This window comes from Oncorhynchus masou, chromosome 21 (assembly GCF_036934945.1).
Source record: "Oncorhynchus masou masou isolate Uvic2021 chromosome 21, UVic_Omas_1.1, whole genome shotgun sequence".
In the NCBI taxonomy this organism is placed as follows: domain Eukaryota; kingdom Metazoa; phylum Chordata; class Actinopteri; order Salmoniformes; family Salmonidae; genus Oncorhynchus; species Oncorhynchus masou.
The window spans coordinates 41,620,669-41,641,474 of NC_088232.1; the positions used below are offsets into that span (position 1 = coordinate 41,620,669).

The window sequence follows — 20,806 nt, forward strand, 5'->3', positions numbered from 1 at the left end:
TACTGTGTATACAGAACTTAATTATAATATTTTATATATATAAATAATCTGACATTGCTCATTCTGATATTTCTGAATTTTTTGGGATTGTGTGTACTTCGTTTTTTATTGCCAGTTATTACTGCACTGTTGGAGCTACAAACACAAGCATGTTTGTTTGACAACCCTGTCCTAAAGCATAGAGAACATCCCAACAGTCTGCACAAAAAACTTCTTTGTCTTTCAGGAATAAATAGACTACACCCCTGGTTGAGAATGGACGCGGTTGCTGACAATTTTGCAATGATGGGAAGCATTATTGGATAACTTTTAAACATCGTTGGAATGGATGCCGCTGCGCTCACTTCCTTCCCCTTTGGAAGAATCGTTGTCTCGTCCGTTTGTGCGATCTTTCTCCTGGCCCTCATGCTCTTGTCATGCCGCGGCAGGAACCAAGGGGTGATAGGAGCGGGCCGTGCGGTGCTGATAACGGGCTGTGACAGCGGATTCGGTCATCAACTAGCCCGCAGGCTGGATGCTCAGGGATTTGTGGTCTTCGCCGGTTGTCTGTTTCCCAACGGAGACGGTGCCCAAACTCTGCACAGAGAGAGCTCCAGCAATATGAACATTCTCAAGCTAGATGTCACTAAAGATGAAGATGTGACACAGGCAAGGACTGTGGTCCAATCTAACCTGCCAGAGAAAGGTGAGCTTTGTTACAAGTAGGTTACTTAACATAACAATTACGGACTGTTAACACACAAAATGATCAAATCAAATGTATTTATATGATCCAATTTCCTTCTCAAAAGAAACTCTTCAGACTAACCAGGGGTAGGCAACTACAGTATATTCAGCCATGGGACAATTTTTGTCGGAGCAGATAGACAGGGGTGGAACATAGCCCAACTGTACACTGCAAATTGAGCACGACTAAACTCTAAGATTTATTTTATTTAAGAATCATGTCATACATCATCACGTCTCTTTTTATTTGTGGGAGTACTTTGGAACAGATGCCATACATTCCTGGTGATTTTAGCCTCTTTAAAAAAATGTTTTTACATTGCATGAAGAAATTCATTGGGGCCTGCTTTTGGCTTGTGGGACACCTGTTGCTGACCCATGACTAAGTCTATTCAGAGGTTAATGTTCCTGCTCTTCACAAGTCCCTTTTCCCCCAGGGCTTTATTAATGATGCATTGACTGTTATTAACACGAAGAGTGAACCTTTTCCTTCTCAAACGCCCTTTGTCAACTAAAACAGAAAATGTGCAACCTGGGCTCAGGGCAATTTGTAGGATTTTGTGTATCCCTCAATTTAGCATGTTATATTACATTTCTTTAGGTAACATTATGAATTGAATAGCGGTCATACAATATCATACAAATTAGAGGGCATATAATGTCACTCAAACTCGCAACCTTTGGATTGCAGGAATTAAGGTTAGGGTAGAGCTGGGTGACACGGACAAGAATCCATATCCCGATATGTTGACTTATTTTTATGATGAATCAGCGATAAATCATTTTTGTGGGAGGTGTTAGAGCCTGACGATAATATGGACAAAAAGTAATGTGAAAAATGTAACTACTTTGATGGACAGTTACTTTGCAGGGCTCTAGAATATGTTTTTCCAGTGCCAAGTAAGACAACGGAGATGGTAGCCTATATATGATTCAAAGAGTAGCGATTTCATCAAACCTATCCAGAGAATGCATGATTGAAATTGATGTGAAACCTGTAAAAAATTCTCCAGAATTATCAGATTTTTGGGGGGCTCTTCGGAGAATTTGCAGACACCTATAGGCAATATTATTTCACCTCCTGAGGTCGTGGAAAATCAAAACACTTAGCTAGTTTGCTGACTCTAAATATGATACTGTTGCTATATAGCCATGTAGGTTAATAGATTAAGATGAATCAATCAGTCATAAACTTTCCAGCACAAGGCTCCTTGATGAAGGCCTAGTCACTGTGAATCGTGTGCTCATCTCCACTCCACGGGCGTATCAAAACCATTTTACAGCCTGCTCCAGATATGTTTAAGATGTACTATGCAGAAATCACTCCGCCATTTCCTGGTTGCTAAAATAGAGTAGTTCTAAACCACTGCGAAATAGCTTTTCCATATCCAAAAATATTGTACTTTCAGTTTTCCACACCAGCTTAAAACAACTGAAAAAATGCAAAAACATAGAAAGCATAGAAATAGAGAACGCACACAGAGCATATCTACCACTTCTTAGACTTGCTTTCAATAAGAATGACAGATCTATGTGGATTTGGTCAGGTTTAAAGTAACTGAACCATTAGTATATATTTTATTTAACTAGGCTTGTCAGTTAATTAAGAACATTCTTATTTACAGTGACGGCCTAGGTACAGTGGTTTAACTGCCTTCTTCAGGGGTAGAACGACAGATTTTTACCTTGTCAGCTCGGGGATTCGATCTAGCAACCTTTCGGTGACACCCAACGCTCTAACCACTAGGCTACCTGCCACCCCAAAAACTGTATATACAGTTTCAATCATCTTGGAGGTGCTCAGAAATATGTATAGTATGCTTCATATGGCTCTGACGCCAGGCTGTATTGTGAGACACTTATGACAAAACTGATTTAACAGGTTTTACACTCATTGTTAATGTAAGTTGATTTTTTTTTTTTTTTTTTTTTTTTTTTTTTTGAAGGGCTTTGGGCAGTTGTGAACAATGCTGGCATCTTAGACTGGTCAGAGACAGAGTGGAACACCATTGATGATTATCGCAATATGGCTGAGGTCAATTTATTTGGCAGCATCAGGACCTCCATAGCTTTCCTCCCATTGGTTCGTGCCTCAAAAGGTAAGTGTAATAATTATTTTACCATCACCGTTTCATAATGGTGATCACAGTTCTTGATTTATCACATTCAATGTTCATTTTACTCCACAGTGTTCTAAAATGTGTCATGTTCATTGATTTCCGTAGGACGGATGGTGTACGTCTCAAGCATCTTTGCCTTCTTCAACTGTCTGACCATGGGGGCCTACAGTATGTCAAAGAGAGGACTGGAGGCGTTTGCCGACTGCCTACGGGTAGAGATGGACTGTTTTGGAGTAAAGGTAAAGACAACTCTTGGTAATCATAATTACTGTGTGTGTGTGTGTGTCTTTTTAATACTCTGTAGATTTGTTTACATTGATTGTAATCAACACATTCCCCTTAAAATGTCAATCTGTGATTGCTATATCCATTTATGGACATTTAAGTTAATGATATACAGTATAACCATTTATTCTTGAAGAATATAACATATAAATGCCTCATGAGCGTAGTTCAACTGTGGTACCCCATCAGAATCCAAAATATAAGCTTGTTTCACTTCTTTGTTGGTTAACAATGTAATTGTAAACAAACACTATAGCTTCAAAACACAATTAAATCTATAACTTTGATACAGCTCTGTCCATAGCTCTGTTTATGAATTTGAGAAAGGTTAAATTTCTCCAGCCCCATCCCCCAGGTCTTCACCAAAACACTGGCGGTGTGACTGCTTATTGTTTGAACTTCAGAGTGCCCCTTTAACATTGTGGTGATGATCTCAGGTGAGCATCATCCAGCCAGGTAACTTTGGTCCTGCTACCAACATCCTGAGGCGGAGAACAGGGACAGAAATCTGGGAGAAACTGGACGAGGAGCGTCAACAGATGTTCAACAGGCAGTATGTGGACCTGGCTAATAACTACCACATGTCTACATGTATGACTGGCAACCAGGACAGCAGCCTGGTCATAGACGCTATGGTGGAAGCCCTCACAGCAGACAGACCTAAACGCAGATATCTGTTGGTCTCTAAGCTGGATATGTTGTTCTTCTATGCCTTCCCCTATCTGCCGACATGCGTCACTGATGCAGTTTTCTACCTCAGTCCCATGTACAACAAAAGAAAAGCAATGCTTTATTCCAAATAGAGAATATCTGTATTATGCTGGAGTGACAGTAGAGAAAGTGTATGGCTTTGTGTTATGTTGTAATGTGCAATATTTTTACATTGTGCTTCTCACTTATTCTGTGTTGCAAACTTGCATGTGTCCCAAATTCTCTGGGAAATGTATGCATTCCTTCCCACCAACAATACATTCGGGAAGAATAGAAGATGTTCGGGACGTTACTAAGAGGATTCAATGGCATGTTACTGTGTCTTGCAGCTGCTTGCCTCACTCATATCCGCAAAATTACATATTTACCTGATTTGTTGTATATTAATAGTTAGGAATTGATACATAACAAATAGGAGGATATTTCTGTCCTGTTAGTGTCTGTTTTTTTATGTTCTCCCCTCTAGTTTCCTGCAGCTAATCTGGGCGTATGGTCACCAGAGATGGCTTGAGCTGACAATTTAGTTAGACTGCCTTAAATAGACAAGATGCGGTCTGTCTAACCAAGATGGAGAGAGCCAGGAGGAGTTTAGTCTCTAAATCATCCTTGCATCTGGGAAACTAAGCCAGGGTGGGCTAAAGACAACAACCCACCTGCAGACAATGGCAGGATGAACCCAGAGTGGTTTGATGCTCCTTGGTCTGCATGAGGGGGGTTGAACCAACCAGAGCATTGTTACTGTCAGCTATATATAGTACTCTGCATTTGTGTAAAGGTTAGGTTACTGGGTCCAACACAAGGGTGGAGGGTCGACCTGCCTAATTATTGCAAAAATTAATCAATATTTAATAAAGATGATTGTTTGAAGAAATGACCAAATCTCAGTACTAAATTTCCACGACAGTATACAGAACCTACACTACATGACCAAAAGTATGGGGACACCTGCTCTTCTAACATCTCATTCCAAAATCATAGGCATTAATATGAAGTTGCCCCCCCCCCCCCCTTTGCTGCTATAACAGCCTCCACTCTTCTGGGAAGGCTTTCCACTAGATGTTGGAACATTGCTGCGGGGACTTGCTTCCATTCAGCCACATCATGTCTGTGCTCAATTTTAAACACCTGTCAGCAATGGGTGTAGCTGAAATAGCCGACTCCACTATTTTAAAGTGTCGTCCACATACTTTTGTAGATATTGTATGTGGTTGTTTTATTCAAGAAGTGGTATGCAACGTTCTTTATACCAGTTTGTTTTTCTGTTTTTTTTACTATAATACTTTAAACACAACACAATGCTTTATACAATAAACTTGTCAAGAATACAACCTCAATTCTAAGTACATTATCACTACAGAATCCATAGGCTTTCAAATTGATGTGCATAGTAACAGTTTCCCCTCTATTGGTGTTAACTACCTTTCTCTTGGTGCAGGAAACTGCAGTTTATGGGGAAGACCCTTTATCTCTATGCTAATTCTTGCAAATGAGGTGTTGGGGTTGTTTGAAAAATGTCCCTTTGCTCAAAGGGGCCCTAAATCCTTCCTTATGCTTCGGTTGGGCGGGCGCCTTGCCGAACTCAAATCTGTTATTAATAACTAAGATATTTGGTGCAGTATTTCTCAAGTGAAAAAATGTGCATGAAAAAAAGTTGTCTATTGTTAAATGACAACAAATACTTAATTGAATAATCCCTACTGTTAACAAATGACTGATGGGGCATAGACTTAGTGGCTATTTCAGCCACCTTTCCAACAAATCAGTTTGTAAAATGTCTGCCCTGCTAGAGCTGACCCGGTCAACTGTAAGTGCTGTTATTGTGAAGTTGAGACGTTTCGTAGCATCAACAGCTCAGCCGCGAAGTGGTAGGTCACACAAGCTCACAGAACGAGACCGGCGAGGACTGACGTTTCCAAATCATCTGCAACACTCACTGCCTCTGGAAGCAACGTCAGCACAATAACTGTTTGTCAGGAGCTTCAGGAAATAGGTTTCCATGGCCGAGCAGCCGCACACAAGCCTAAGATCACCATGTGCAATGCCAAGCGGTGGCTGGAGTGGTGTAAAACTTGCCCCCATTGGACTCTGTAGCAATGGAAATGTGTTCCATGGAGTGATGAATCACGCTTCACCATCTGGCAGTCCGATTGACTAATCTAGGTTTGGAGGATGCCAGGAGAATGCTACATGCCCCAATGCTTAGTGCCAACTGTAAAGTTTGGCGGAGGAGGAGTAATGGTCTGTGGCTGTTTTTCATGGTTTGGGCTAGGCCCCTTAGTTCCAGTGAAGGGAAGTCTTAACGCTATAGCATACAATGGCATTCTAGTCGATTCTGTGCAGTCAACTTTGTGGCAACATTTTGGGGAAGGCCCTTTCCCGTGCACATATCGAGGTCCATACAGAAATAGTTTGTCGAGATCAGTGTGGAAGAACTTGACTGGCCTGCACAGAGCTCTGACCTCACCTTTGGGATGAATTGGAACACAGACTGCGAGCCAGGCCTAATCGCCCAACATCAGTGCCCGACCTCACTAATACCCTTGTGGCTGAATGGAAGCAAGTCCCTTCAGCAATGTCTCAACATCTAGTGGAAAGCCTTCCCAGAAGAGTGGACCAACTTCATATTAATGCCCATGATTTTGGAATGAGATGTTCGATGAGCATGTGGTTAGAGCATTGGACTAGTAACTGAAAGGTTGCAAGTTCAAACCCCCTTGCTGACAAGGTACAAATCTGTCGTTCTGCCCCTGAACAGGCAGTTAACCCACTGTTCCTAGGCCGTCATTGAAAATAAGAATTTGTTCTTAACTGACTTGCCAAGTAAAAAAATTAAAAAATACTTTTGGCCATGTAGTGTTTGTGACGTAGTAGCAATTTTCGGCGACCACTTTTGGCTCGTGAACGCTACTTTCAGAACTACTGACTAAAAAAATATACAAAAGTACCTGAATCTCTTTAACTTGATGGTCACCGAAAGGCCTAAGCAGTTGATGATAATCAAGTGCTGCTCATAGCTCGGCTCCATGACGGTTTCATGGACAGGTTTCACGGTCTCTGTCACTTGCCCTGAGAGCGTTTTCTGTCATCTTAGAGACAGTTGTACTGCAGTATAGAACGTCTTCTATGTTATTGCTATTGTTGAAGCTATAGTTTCTAGTGCATACTGTATACAGGGTGATAAAATCAACACTGCATGCGATAGTCAGTGATATCATATAGCCTATCTCATTGTACTTTCTCCCCTCTGCTTCCTCTGATGAAGGCTTTATTCAAAGGCAGATGGCATGAGAATCTGTATTAGTCCAAAATACCATATTCACAAGGAATATTTCCAGCATTTTTTCCAATGAGTACTGTCTACATGGTTGGAAAAAGTTAGTGTATCATCATTAGGGTTTAGTAGAGGTTTAGGGGCATTACAGGGGGTGTCTGTGACACAAATACTGTGAACATTGTCCTACCAGTAGTCACTTCGTTATTGTTTATTCGTTCTAATTCGACAGCTAATGTTGTACAACTGTTTTATGGATGCCACTTTTTCAGCTTTTCTTCCACTGCATCTAAAGCCTTGTTTGTACCTGGTTCTAAAATGCATCCGTATTCTGATTGTGCCCACATTGTAGCCATTGCGTCTACACATGGTACTAAAATGTGTCTCTTATTCGTCCACTGTGTTCGCATTGTGACTAGATATCCTGGTCCCTCCCTGTATGCAAATTGTTTGACAGATTATTCTTTCAAAATAATATATATTTATTTTAAGACACATATTGATGCTATAAGTCAATGATGTCACCTGTCAACTGTTTAAGAGGACGGAATAATGATGATTTAAATGGTTTCACTGTCCAGAGCAGACTACACTTGTAAGATATACAGATACAATGCGAGTTTGACTACCTCTGGAGGTGGTCAGGAAGATGTGTATTTTAAAGTATACACCAGTCTAAAAATGTGGGCACAATCACAATGTGGACAAGATCAGGACAAAGAGAGCATGTTTGAACCAAGTATAAACAGGGCTAGTGCCTTTTAACTCTACTCAACACAAACACTTTCATGTGGGTAACTGCAGTCTTTACTTTCCATCCTATAATTTTGCACAAACCAAAACCTATGTTGTTGAAATGTGCCCTTTCCCTGAAAAGCTCATAAATAACCTTGGTGGTTGAATCACAAACAGGATGTTAATAGAATAAAGAGGAAGGTCTTAATGTGTCTTTGTAGTGATATTGGACATGGGGAAGTGATTGGACTACTGTAATTGTTATGATAAAAACAGTATACTGTATGCTAAGGCTGTAATGATATGAATGGCACAGGGGTCAATTAGGGATTTATTAGGGATGTATTCCTTCCTATCACCCAATAAGATCACACCCTGCTTCTGTCAGGTATTTTTGTTGGAAAGGCTCCCTATGGCACCAAGTTACTTTTGATGGAAAAGATTGGCATATTCAAATCATCCCATGGAAATGTTAGTGAGAGCTTATTTGTATTTTCCGTGCGAGATTATATCTGTCCTAGGCAAATACATTTATTTTAGAGACCTGAAATGCAGTGTTTGTATTGTGTCAGGTTGCATCCAGTTACATGTTTAAGGAATTCTTTGCTCGATTTTGACAAAAGAGCATATCATGCTGTGAAATTGGCATTGATAAACACAGAGGAGTAATTCAATTTCACAATACAAAATATGCAAAAGAATGTCATTCATGTAAAAACCCATAGCAATTTCATTAAAGAAATAATACATGAGGCCATTTATTTTAATTTCTCTCCTTTTCTATGTCATCTATAGCAGCGCTACTGATTTCTGCATGTCGCACCATCAAAGACCATCAAAGACGCTCACCACTCCCTCACCAGGCTGACGCGCTGGCTGCTTTAGGTGGAAATGCCTATTTTTCGACAATGGACCTTACCCCTGGCTACTACAATGTGGAGATGCACATTGGATGACCAGAGATTCAGGCTGACCAGGGATTCAAGCCTTTACATCACCGTTTGGATTTTATGAGTACAACCATATTCCATAGGGGTTATGTAACAGTCTGTAACATTCATGAGGATGATGCTAAACATCTTTGGAGATCAGAACTTTCTTAGCCTGCTGTGTTACCTTGATGATGTCTAGGTCTATGCGCCCACTGAAGACCTGGGTTCTGCAAGGACTGGAAATGGTCTTTGAACATCTTAAGGCCCACAACGTCAAGCTCAACCTGAAAAAGTGTCACTTTTGATGTTGTTGGGGAATATACTTTTTTAATTTAATTGAACCTTTATTTAACTAGGCAAGTCTGCTGAGAACAAATTATTGTCGTCAGTGCGGATGGTGTAGCTACAGATCCGAAAAAAGTGAAGGCCATTGCAGGCGTGACGGAAGTTGACCTGATGGAAGACGGAACTGATATCCCCTCAGAATAAACTAAGGTTGTTCCCCTAATTGAAGGATGCTTGACCATCGCAAAGCTTCTCTTTTAGATGACAACTGGGCACAAGGCTCCACACTGCAAGAGACGCTCACCTGTCAAGAAGTTGACGGCAGCTGCCTGGACAACAGTGTGCAAGCAGGTCTTCCTGCTAAAGCAAGCCTTGCTGGACAAGATCTTGTTGGCCCACCCCAACTTCGACAAACCCTTCCTACTCTCTGTGGTGGCATCCAGCAATGGTCTAGATGCAAGTCACTCATGATAGCCAGTTTCATCATAGCACTTGATGTTTTTTGTGACTGCACTTGAAGAAACTTAAGTTCTTGAAATGTTCCACATTGACTGACCTTTGTCTTAAAGTAATGATGGAATGTAATTTCTCTTTGCTTATTTGAGCTATTCTTGCCATAAAATTTACTTTTGCCAAATAGTGATATCTTCTGTAAACCCCCCTACCTTGTCACAACACAACTGATTGGCTCAAACGCATTAAAAAGGAAAGAAATTCCACAAATGAACTTTTAACAAGGCACGCCTGTTAATTGAAATACATTCCAGGTGACTACCTCATGAAGCTGGTTGAGAGAATGCCAAGAGTGTGAAAAGCTGTCATAAGGGTGGCTACTTTGAGGAATCTTAAATGTAAAATATATTTTGATTTGTTTAACACTTTTTTGGTTACTACATGATTCCATATGTGTTATTTCATAGTTTTGATGTCTTCACTATTATTAATGAATGTAGAAAATAGTACAAATAAAGAAAAACCCTTGAATGAGTAGATGTGTCCAAACTTTTGACTGGTAATGTACATCCTGACAAAAACTAAGGTTAACGCTTGTGAGCAGAGACGGGTTGCCAAGCTGGCATCGTATGAGTTTGACATCAAGTACTGTACATCCCTGGTCCGAAAAATTTGACTAGTTTCAGAAAACTAGGCGCATGTTGCACGTCACTACTTCACAAGAGAGGCATTTGAACATAAACTTAAAAATAAATAAAAATCCGTTTTTTGGCAGAAATGCCTTCTGGAACTTGATCTTTCATGTCCCTAAAAACAAACTTGTATGCCAACTGTAAATACGAATACAATTGTTAAATTATGAGTTGGTTTATCCACAGAAAAAGCCAGGAACCTTCCCACTAGCCATGATTGGCTGAGATAATAGATGGGCTGGACATGCTGAGAGATGAGTTCAGATTGGTCTGCCATGTGGCATGCTTCTGTCTATAACATGAGCTGGTCAGTATGTGTCGGCAATCCTTTCTAATGCAGATTTTTGAAAGATTTCACATAGTAGAACTGCAAAAGTGTTGCTCTCCACTTTCTGGAAGACCGAGTTTTGAAATCAGTGGAATGCTGGTGGAATTAGAGTATGATAGCTAAGGAGATGGAGAAAATTCTGGCGTTTTGATTGCAACTATGCAGAGCGAGTTGAAAAGAAAACACACAGAAGGCGGATGTAATCCAGAGACAAGTGTTTTATACATCTGCAACCATGGCATCCGTGACAGAGAGGGAGAAGCGTCCATTCATTTATAAAGGTAAGATAGTCTAGCTAACTACATTTTCAGATATTATACATTTCTAATTTTGCCTAAGTAATTTTCATTTCAAGTTAAAGCATACTGTTACCTAGCTAGCTAATGTTAGTGGGCTGACTCGCTAGCTAACGTTACATGTATGATCTGTGTAGTAATATTACACGCATCTCATAGCCATTTGCATTGCAAGTTATAGTCTAATGTTAGCTAGCTAGCTACCTACATAATGTTAGCTAGCTAGCTACCTCCCAGATTTGTTTATGTTATGGATCCCCATTAGCTGCTGCCAAAGCAGCAGCTATTCTTCCTGTGGTCCTGCAAAATTAAGGCAGTTTATACAATTTTAAAAACATTACAATACCTTCACAGATTTCACAACACACTGTGTGCCCTAAGGCCCCTACTCCACCACTACCACATATCTACAGTACTAAATCCATGTGTGTGTATAGTGCATATGTTATCGTGTGTGTGTGTGTGTGTGTCATGCAGGGTAGTAATGTTTTGAGTTGGGATTATGCTTCATTGTTTAGCTAGCTAACTAGCTAGCAACATGTCTAAACAAAAGACTCCACTATGCAAGTAACCATTTTATTTGATAGACTGTAGTATGTATTTACCAGAGATGGTAATGTGAAGAACAACATGACCTGCACCAAAGTCAAAATAGGATATAACATTAGGCCAACGAGACAGTGTCCATGTTCTAAAATTCTCTGGTAAAATGCCCGGCTTTTATCTGTAATTAGAGTCGCGATGAGCATTCAATTGGATTAATACAGTGAATACTATAGGTAAATGATGTAGATACAGTAGCAAACAAATACTCACACTGTACACAGAATATAAATCACTACTTGATTTCCTGACTAACCATGCTATCATCACCCATAGTAATTGGAGGCAATCTCTACCTACTCCCATGTTCACATGGTAAACGACGAGACATTCTTGTTGCATCCGTCGGTGGACTTGTGTGCTGGGATATAGAGGTCAGAGGTCATGCGTGAGGAGCGTCCAGATGGGTAGATGTACTTCCTGCCCATGCACCACAGGTCCTCCATGATCTTCCTGAAGTGGCTCCTGAACTTGACCCCGATGAAGGCATACATGATGGGGTTGAGGCAGCAGTGGAGGTAGGCCAGGCTCCTGGTGATGGTGAGGGTGGTAAGGATAATCTTCTCTACCTCACACTCCCTTTGCTGGAACAGTGCCACCGTGTGGTGGAGTAGCACCACATTGTAGGGCAGGTGGCACACGATGAAGACCACCACCACGGCTAGGACCATACGAACCGCCTGAAGAGAAGAGGGGAAACTTAATTGACCCAATAAGAGACATTTACTTGGACACAAATATATTCTTATAATTAAACATTCCAACTCTATGACTGAAATTTTGGTGGATACTTAACCTTGTGTCTCTGGGTGCTTTGGGCCCTCAGTAGGGTCCATAGGATGCTGGCATAGCAGAGGACCATGGCCAGGAGGGGCAGGAAGAACCCCATGGCCACCTGCAGGCTAGGCACCAGCACCTTCATCAGCCGGGCGGTCCTGTTACTTTGGAACTGCTCCTGACACATGGTTATAGTCCCTTCCAGCAAGATGGTCTCCTCAACCCGCTCATTGTAGATTACTGTGGGGACGGACAGGGCTATGGCCAGAGCCCAGATGGCCGTACAGATTAGGCGACTATAGATCAGGTTCTTGGACCGAAGGCCAAAGGAGCGCCTGGCCTGGACGATGGAGATGTAACGGTCTCCACTGATGCAGGCCAGCAGGAGCATGCCACTGTACAGGTTGATGCTGTAGGCTGCTCGCAAAGCCTTATAAATTCAAATAATTAAGAAAATTAAGAAAACATTATTGTCCATGCAATGTGGAAAGGAACAAATGTTGAACTTTAGAACCTGTATTGGGAACTTCATTAGGAACTGTGAGAAGTCCATACCTTGCAGGCCACTGAGCCCATGCTCCAGTCATGCTGCTCATTGTAAATTATGAGAGGTAGGGCCACGATGAAGAGCAGGTCTGCCACTGCCACGTTCAGAAGGTACACGTCTGTCATGGTCTTGGCTTTCTTGTAGAAGGCATATGTGACTATCACCAATGCATTGCCGCAGAAACCGAATGCACAGATGAAGGAATGGAAGTAGGTCTGTATGACTATCTCCATATCACGGTTGGGATTCAGGTTACAGATATATTCGTTATCATCTGGATAATCTTTAATGTCGTTTTCTGTGATGTCATAATCATATGCATCTGTGAACGTCTCATTCATGTTTTATCACCTGTGGAGAAGACATATTTTGCTGTAGAAAATAGTAGTCTTCTATAATGATTTAGTCATTCAATTACTCTTTAATGTTGTACAATCAAGTCCATGACAAAAAAAGAAGAGATAAACATCACAGTATTTGTGAACTAGCCTGTAGCTACAATGTAACATTTAGTATTTTACACATACTGTAGAGCGCTGCAACTTGGACTCTGGGATAGATGTAACATAGTAAATGTAAATCTGTCTCCCTCCATTTAGTATGGTATGTTACATTTTGTATGGTATGTATTCATTTGTGGATGTCCATCATCCAATTTGTACATTATGTTAAGAATTTGCAATATATACACTACAGGTCAAAAGTTTTAGAACACCTACTCATTCAAGGGTTTTTCTATATTTTACTATTTTCTACATTGTAGAATAATAGTGAAGATATCACAACTATGAAATAACACATATGGAATCATATAATAACCAAAGAAGTGTTCATCAAATCAAAATATATTTTATATTTGAGATTCTTTAAATAGCTACCCTTTGCCTCGATGACAGCTTTTCCCACTCTTGGCATTCTCTCAACCAGCCTCCCCTGGAAAGCTTTTTCCAACAGTCTTGAAGGCGTTCCCACAAATGCTGAGCACTTGTTGGCTGCTTTTCCTTCAATCTGCGGTTCGACTCATCACAAACTATATCAATTTGGTTGCATTTGTGGAGGATTGTGGAGGCCAGGTCATCTGATGCAGCACTCCATCACTCTCCTTCTTGGTAAAATTGCCCTTACACAGCCTGTTGGTGTGTTGGGTCGTTGTCCTTTTTAAAAACAAATGATATACCCACTAAGCCCAAACCAGATGGGACGGTGTATTGCTGCAGAATGCTGTGGTAGCCATGCTGGTTAAGTGTGCCTTGAATTCTAAATAAATCACAGACACTGTAACCAGCACCCCCACGCCATAACACCTCCTCCTCCATGCTTTACAGTAGGAAATACAGATGCAGAGATCATGTGTATTTCCCATTTGGACTCCAGACCAAAAGACAGATTTCCACCGGTCTAATGTCCATTGCTCGTGTTTATTGGCCCAAGCAAGTCTTCTTCTTATTGGTGTCCTTTAGTAATTGTTTCTTTGCAGCAATTCGACCATAAAGGCCTGATTCACACAGTCTCCTCTGAACAGTTGATGTTGATGTATCTGTTACTTGAACTCTGTGAAGCATTTATTTGGCTGCAATTTCTGAGGCTGGTAACTCTAATGAACTTATCCTGTGCAACAGAGGTAACTCTGGGTCTTCCATTCATGTGGCGGTCCTCATGAGAGCCAGTTTCATGATAGCGCTTGATGGTTTTTGCGACTGCACTTGAAACTTTCAAAGTTCTTGTAATTTTCCGCATTGAAACTTTCAAAATTCTTGAAAATTTCCACATTTGTGTCTTAAAGTAATGATGGACTGTCATTTCTCTTTGCTTATTTGAGCTTTTCTTGCCATGAAATTGACTTTTACCAAATAGGGCTATTGTCTGTATACCCCCCTACCTTGTCATATATAAAATGTTTAACACTTTTTTTGGTTACTACATGATTCCATATGTGTTATTTCATAGTTTCGATGTTTTCACTATTATTCTACATTGTAGAAAATAGTAAAAATAAAGAAACCCTTGAATGAGTAGGTGTTCTAAAACCTTGGACCGGTAGTGTATATTTTCTGAATTTCACTTTGTTGTGGCCAAGGGCCGGACACACACACACACCCTAAAATTGCATTTGGACCCCCACCCCACAGTTTATCATTGCATTGTGATACAAAAAAGCGGCATCGGTGTGCTTTAGTACCAGAGCGGTCAGGCTGTTTGGCGGTTTCAGCTGAGTGGATTTAGGACCGCAGGGACACCACTTTGTTTTGTCCGGTTTCAACAGAAGTAAATGAACTTGGCTCGTTTTCGCCAGTTGGATAACGCCAAATGTTGGCTAATTGCCAAAAGCTGGCTAACGTTAGATATTATTTTTGCGCAATTCACAGTCAGTGATCACAGCCCCAATCACAGTCAATGTAACATTATTGATTCGTCAGTTTCCCTAGCTAATTCCCTACTTTTCACACTGACACGGTATAAACAGCTCTACAGCCTTCACTGTCATGTCTTAGCAGGATCAAATGGTGACTGGTGTCCCAGCCGGGTCATACAGCCAGGGAAGACCAGTCTTCGGAGCGAAGGTGAATTTTGAAGTATATTATCACAATCAGTGAATGGATATAGAGTTCCATCTTGAGTTGATAGGTAGGTTAGTCTGGGATCTGGGAATAATGGTCATTTCAATTATTGAACCATTGATTCTATTATTGGATAATATAATGCATAAATGTACACCAGGATCAGATGGTGACAGGGGTCTCAGCAGGGTCAGGGAAGCAGGTATGACCTGTCTGTGATGGCTTTGCGGTTAACTTTTGCAGATGCAACACTTTATTCTCTCTGCGCAGCAAACACTGGACAAGCCAGGAGCTTCAAAGATTGAAACTATTTTAAAACAGTGTGACAAACCTCTAAAGTTGATTTCCAAACGGTATCAAGGGTTGACAGAGGCTTTTACCGATGACACAAACAAAATGTGAGGAAGACCTGGGAGACACTACTGATGATGATGAATGGATACAGATATGTTTGAATAACCAATCATGTACATATAATCTCAGACATAAATTACTTTAGTTTAAGACCATCCATAGAACGTACTATATGCCAGTGAAACTGAACACCATGCACTCAGATATGTAATTCCTCTACTGGAGGTATAAAACACAAAAGGGGATATATTTCAATGTTATTGCATATGTTATGCTCTGGTGAATGCTGAACGAATTCTGGCAAAGAGTGTGCTATTTTATCTTAGCATGTCTACAGATTCTCCCTCCTCCCTGTTTTTGTTTGCTTGGAAATGTTGATACTGGAGACTGTTATCAGAAGAAACAGTGTAACCTAGCATTTACAGTATAGCGGGTATGAAATGCATTGCCATTAATTGGAATGTTGGTTATCCTCCCACAATGTCAAAATGGATGGCAGAAATGTAAAGTTGTGTCACTAGATTTGATTTATTACAAGATTAAGGGTATACTGTGCAAATTTCATAAGGTCTGGATGCCAGATATGGAATGCTGTATGTGGACACCTGCTCGTCGAACATCTCCAAAATCATGGACATTAATATTGAGTTGGTCCCCCCTTTGCTGCTACTCTTTTTGGAAGGCTTTCCACTTGATGTTGGAACATTGCTGCGGGGACTTGCTTCCATTCAGCCATAAGAACATTTGTGAGGTCGGGCACTGATGTTGGGTGATTAGGCGTGGATTGCAGTCGGCGTTCCAATTCATCCCAAAGGTGCTCGATGGGGTTGAGGTTAGGGCTCTGTGCAGGCCAGTCAAGTTCTTCCACACTACTCTCCGATAGAGCTCCATTTTTATGGAATGGTCTACCCATGTGAGAGACGCAGACTCAGTCTCATCCTTTAAGTCTTTATTGAAGACTCATCTCTTCAGTAGGTCCTATGATTGAGTGTAGTCTGGCCCATTAGTGTGAAGGTGAACGGAAAGGCACTGGAGCAACGAATCGCCCTTGCTGTCTCTGCCTGGCCGGTTCCCCTCTCTCCACTGGGATTCTCTGCCTCTAACCCTATTACAGGGGCTGAGTCACTGGCTTACTGGTGCTCTTCCATGCCTTCCCTAGGAGGGGTGCGTCACTTGAGTGGGTTGAGTCACTGACGTGGTCTTCCTGTCTGGGTTGGCGACAGTGGTGGTTTAAGATATCCCTCTAATGGTGTGGGGACTGTGCTTTGGCAAAGTGGGTGGGGTTATATCCTGCCTGTTTGACCCTGTCTGGGGGTGTCATCAGATGGGGCCACAGTGTCTCCTGACCCCTCCTGTCTCAGCCTCCAGTATTTATGCTGCAGTATTTTGTGTCGGGGGGCTAGGGTCTGTTATAGCTGGAGTATTTCTCCTGTCTTATCCGGTGTCCTGTGTGAATTAAGTATGCTCTCTCTAATTCTCTCTTTCTCTCTTTCTTTCTCTCTCTTGGAGGACCCGAGCCCTAGGACCATGCCTTAAGACTACCTGGCATAATGACTCCTTGTTGTCCCCAGTCCACCTGGCCGTGCTGCTGCTCCAGTTTCAACTGTTATGCCTGCGGCTATGGAACTCTGACCTGTTCACTGTAATTACTATTATTTGACCATGCTGGTCATTTATGAACATTTGAACATCTTGGCCAAGTTCTGTTATAATTTCCACTCGGCACAGCCAGAAGAGGACTGGCCATCCCTCAGCCTGGTTCCTCTCTGGGTTTGTTCCTAGGTTAAGGCCTTTCTAGGGAGTTTTTCCTAGACACCATGCCTCTACACCTGCATTGCTTACTGTTTGGGGTTTTAGGCTGGGTTTCTGTACAGCACTTTGATATATCAGCTGATGTAAGAAGGGCTTTATAAATAAATTTGATTTGATAATAGATACTCAGACACATTGTACAGGGTATCTGACTAAAATGGGTCAAAGTGGTGCTAGTGGAGCCTGCTGGTCATAATCAAAGATAAGCACATTGAGAATCAGCTCACAGACTGTTATCAGAGGTCAACACTAATAGTACTATGGTTTCACTTCTGTTTGATAAGAATTTAAAAAATTACTGAAAAGAGTTCAAGAGTGTAAAACATTGAACTCCATACACCTTATTACACAGTTGAAGACGGAAGTGTACATATACTTAGGTTGGAGTCATTAAATCTCGTTTTTCAACCACTCCACACATTTTTTGTTAACAGACTATTGTTTTGGCAAGTCGATTAGGACATCTACTTTGTACATGACACAAGTCATTTTTACAACAATTGTTTACAAACAGATTTTTCACTTATAATTCACAGTATCACAATTCCAGTTGGTCAGAAGTTTACATACACTAAGTTGACTGTGCCTTTAATAAACAGCTTGGAAAATTCCAGAAAATGATGTCATGACTTTAGAAGCTTCTGATTCTAAAACTTCTAATTGACATAATTTGAGTCAATTGGAGGTGTACCTGTGGATGTATTTCAAGGCGTACCTTCAAACTCAGTGCCTCATTGCTTGACATCATGGGAAAATCGAAAGAAATCAGCCAAGACCTCAGAAAAAAATGTAGCCCTCCACAAATTGGGAGCAATTTCCAAATGCCTAAAGGTACCATGTTCATCTGTACAAACAGTAGTATGCAAGTATAAACACTATGGCACCACGCAGCCGGAAGGAGACGCATTCTGTCTCCTAGAGATGAACGTACTTTGATGCGAAAAGTGCAAATCAATACCAGAACAATAGCACAAAAGTATCTAAATCCACAGTAAAACAAAATAGCTTAAGGACAACAAAGTCAAGGTATTGGAGTTGCCATCACAAAGCCCTGACCTCAATCCTATAAAAAATGTGTGGGCAGAACTGAAAAAGCAAGTGCGTGCAAGGAGGCCTATAAACCTGACTCAGGTACACCAGCTCTGTCAGGAGGAATGGGCCAAAATTCACCCAACTTATTGTGGGAAGCTTGTGGAAGGGTACCCGCAACGTTTGTCCCAAGATCAACATTTTAAAGGCAATGCTAACAAATACTCATTGAGTGTATGTAAACTTCTGACCCACTGGGAATGCGATTAAATAAATAAAAGCTGAAATAAATAATTCTCGCTACTATTATTCTTACCTTTCACATTCTTAAAATAAAGTGGTGATACTAACTGGCCTAAGACAGGGAAGTTTTACTAAATGTCAGGTATTGTGAAAAACTGAGCTTAAATGTATTTTGCTAAGGTGTATGTAAACTTCTGACTTCAACTGTGTACACAGTGGGTTCTGAAATGATTGACACCTTTGATAAAGAAGAGCAAAAATGACTGTATAAAATAAACGATTCAAATACAGAGCTATATTGTAAGCAAAAAAAAAGTAAATTATATTTTTTTATACTAATCGTTTGCTCAGAGAGAGGGAGAGATTTTCTTGAACATGTAATAATTAATGTCACACATGCAGCTAACAAAAATATATGGGAATTTCTGCTCTACTCAATTACAACCAAACTAATTGCAACATTACAGCTAAAATGGAAGTGGCAAGTGGAAGGAGGAAAGTAAGAAACGTGTCTCTTGGCATTAAAGACCAAAATTGTCTCAAGAAAATTGTGATGAATAAAAAAGTATATATGGGGGATTGGAAATGATGCAAACGATTACATTGATGGAATCTACAATCAATCTGCACTATTAAAGCTGATCTTCCCCTAAAAAAACAACAAAGGTAGGGGTCAGAATTGGCACCCCTGTTTTCAATACCTTTCAATACTTCAACAATAACAGTACTGAGCCTTTCAACTAAAATGTTTTATGAATTGGAGAACACATTGGGCCGGTTCTTTTATTTTTTACTTTTACCCCCTTTTCTCCCCAATTTCGTGGTATCCAATTGTCTCATCGCTGAAACTCCATATGAACTCGAGAGAGGCAAAGGTCGAGAGCCGTGCGTCCTCCGAAACATAACCCAACCAAGCAGCACTGCTTCTTGACACAATGCCCACTTAACCCGGAAGCCAGCGTCACCAATGTGTCAGAGGAAACATTGTGCACCTGGTGACCGTGTCAACGTGCACTGCGCCCGGCCCTCCACAGGAGTTTCTAGTGTGCAATGGGACAAGGACATCCCTGCCAGCCAAACCCTCCCCTAAACTGGAAGACGCTGGGCAAATAGTGCATCGCCCCATGGGTCTCCTGGTTGCGGTCAGCTGCGACAGGGCCTAGACTTGAAGCCAGAATCTCTAGTGGCACTGGGACAGATTCTTAGACCATTGCTCCATACAGAATCCTTTCAGATCCTTGATACCCTTCATCTGCGCTTCGGGACTGCCCTCTTCAATTCAAACCATAGGTTTTCAACGGGTTTCAAGTCTGGAGACTGAGATGGCCATTGCAAAATGTAGAATTTTGTGGCCAATTAACCAATTCTTTGTGGAGTTTGATGTGCATGGCCAAAGAGCTCTATTTTCATGTCATCTAACCTAAGTACCGGACATGATTTGATATTGAGATAAAAACGGCTGCATTAGACCTTTAAAGTTTGTTCGATCATATCAGACCACAAGTCCAAGACCAGTATGATGACACACCAAATGTGTTTGATGGATTCTTTTTGTCTTCTTCTAATGCCTCTTAAGGGAAAAGTGATCCAAAAGTAATGGAAAGTAATCAAAAAATGGCGTTACTGATTACAATTTTGGAGAGTAACTGTAGCGGACTACATAGAGGAAATAACCTAATCAACCCTGCTTGAGTTTTGATGTGCCACATTCATTGCCAAACATTTTTATTTTCAGTTGTAACTGAGAACTAGATTATTTCAAATAGATTTAGTAAATGATCAGTACATACCTGTAGAAAAGTTGTTGGGAGAACAGGTTGCTGGGATACAAAACAATTGATGAAGTACTTTCTGGCCAGGTTTTTTCCAAAATAAAGTCCTCCAAATCAAATCAGACAAAGGCTGGTCAATCCTGTAAACTACGATGCCTAGAAATATGAGCTTGAGTTGAGAGTACTCCTGTTATAGCAACTACAACAACAGGCTACCTGACTCTCTTGGCAGACTGAAGTTACTGTTTTGTTTGTGTGGTGGGGAGGTGGACACAGA

General features: G+C 41.1%; 2 protein-coding genes across 2 annotated transcripts; one reads left to right on the plus strand and one right to left on the minus strand.

Annotated features, from left to right (window-relative positions):
* The first annotated feature begins 254 nt into the window (after nucleotides 1-254).
* Nucleotides 255-4,839, plus strand: zgc:113142 (uncharacterized protein LOC503524 homolog). Its single transcript, XM_064926956.1, has 4 exons — nucleotides 255-685; nucleotides 2,673-2,825; nucleotides 2,952-3,085; nucleotides 3,569-4,839. Exons 1-4 carry the CDS (start codon nucleotides 325-327, stop codon nucleotides 3,932-3,934), a joined length of 1,014 nt encoding a protein of 337 aa, XP_064783028.1. The 5' UTR covers nucleotides 255-324; the 3' UTR covers nucleotides 3,935-4,839.
* Nucleotides 4,840-10,738: 5,899 nt separating this feature from the next.
* On the minus strand, nucleotides 10,739-20,780 carry LOC135507412 (C-C chemokine receptor type 6-like). The gene is made up of 4 exons (XM_064926957.1): nucleotides 20,548-20,780; nucleotides 12,770-13,112; nucleotides 12,234-12,644; nucleotides 10,739-12,117 (listed from the first exon to the last, which is right to left on the minus strand). Exons 2-4 carry the CDS (start codon nucleotides 13,100-13,102, stop codon nucleotides 11,746-11,748), a joined length of 1,116 nt encoding a protein of 371 aa, XP_064783029.1. The 5' UTR covers nucleotides 13,103-13,112; nucleotides 20,548-20,780; the 3' UTR covers nucleotides 10,739-11,745.
* Between the last annotated feature and the right edge of the window lie 26 nt (nucleotides 20,781-20,806).

Coding starts and splice junctions, on each gene's coding strand:
- zgc:113142 (XM_064926956.1), top strand. CDS start 325: ATGGATGCCGCTGCGCTCACTTCCTTCCCCTTTGGAAGAATCGTTGTC. Junction 2,826..2,951: donor ATTGGTTCGTGCCTCAAAAG/GTAAGTGTAATA, acceptor TGATTTCCGTAG/GACGGATGGTGTACGTCTCA. Junction 3,086..3,568: donor TGGACTGTTTTGGAGTAAAG/GTAAAGACAACT, acceptor TGATGATCTCAG/GTGAGCATCATCCAGCCAGG.
- LOC135507412 (XM_064926957.1), bottom strand. CDS start 13,102: ATGAATGAGACGTTCACAGATGCATATGATTATGACATCACAGAAAAC. Junction 12,645..12,769: donor TGGGCTCAGTGGCCTGCAAG/GTATGGACTTCT, acceptor TGAATTTATAAG/GCTTTGCGAGCAGCCTACAG. Junction 12,118..12,233: donor AAAGCACCCAGAGACACAAG/GTTAAGTATCCA, acceptor TCTTCTCTTCAG/GCGGTTCGTATGGTCCTAGC.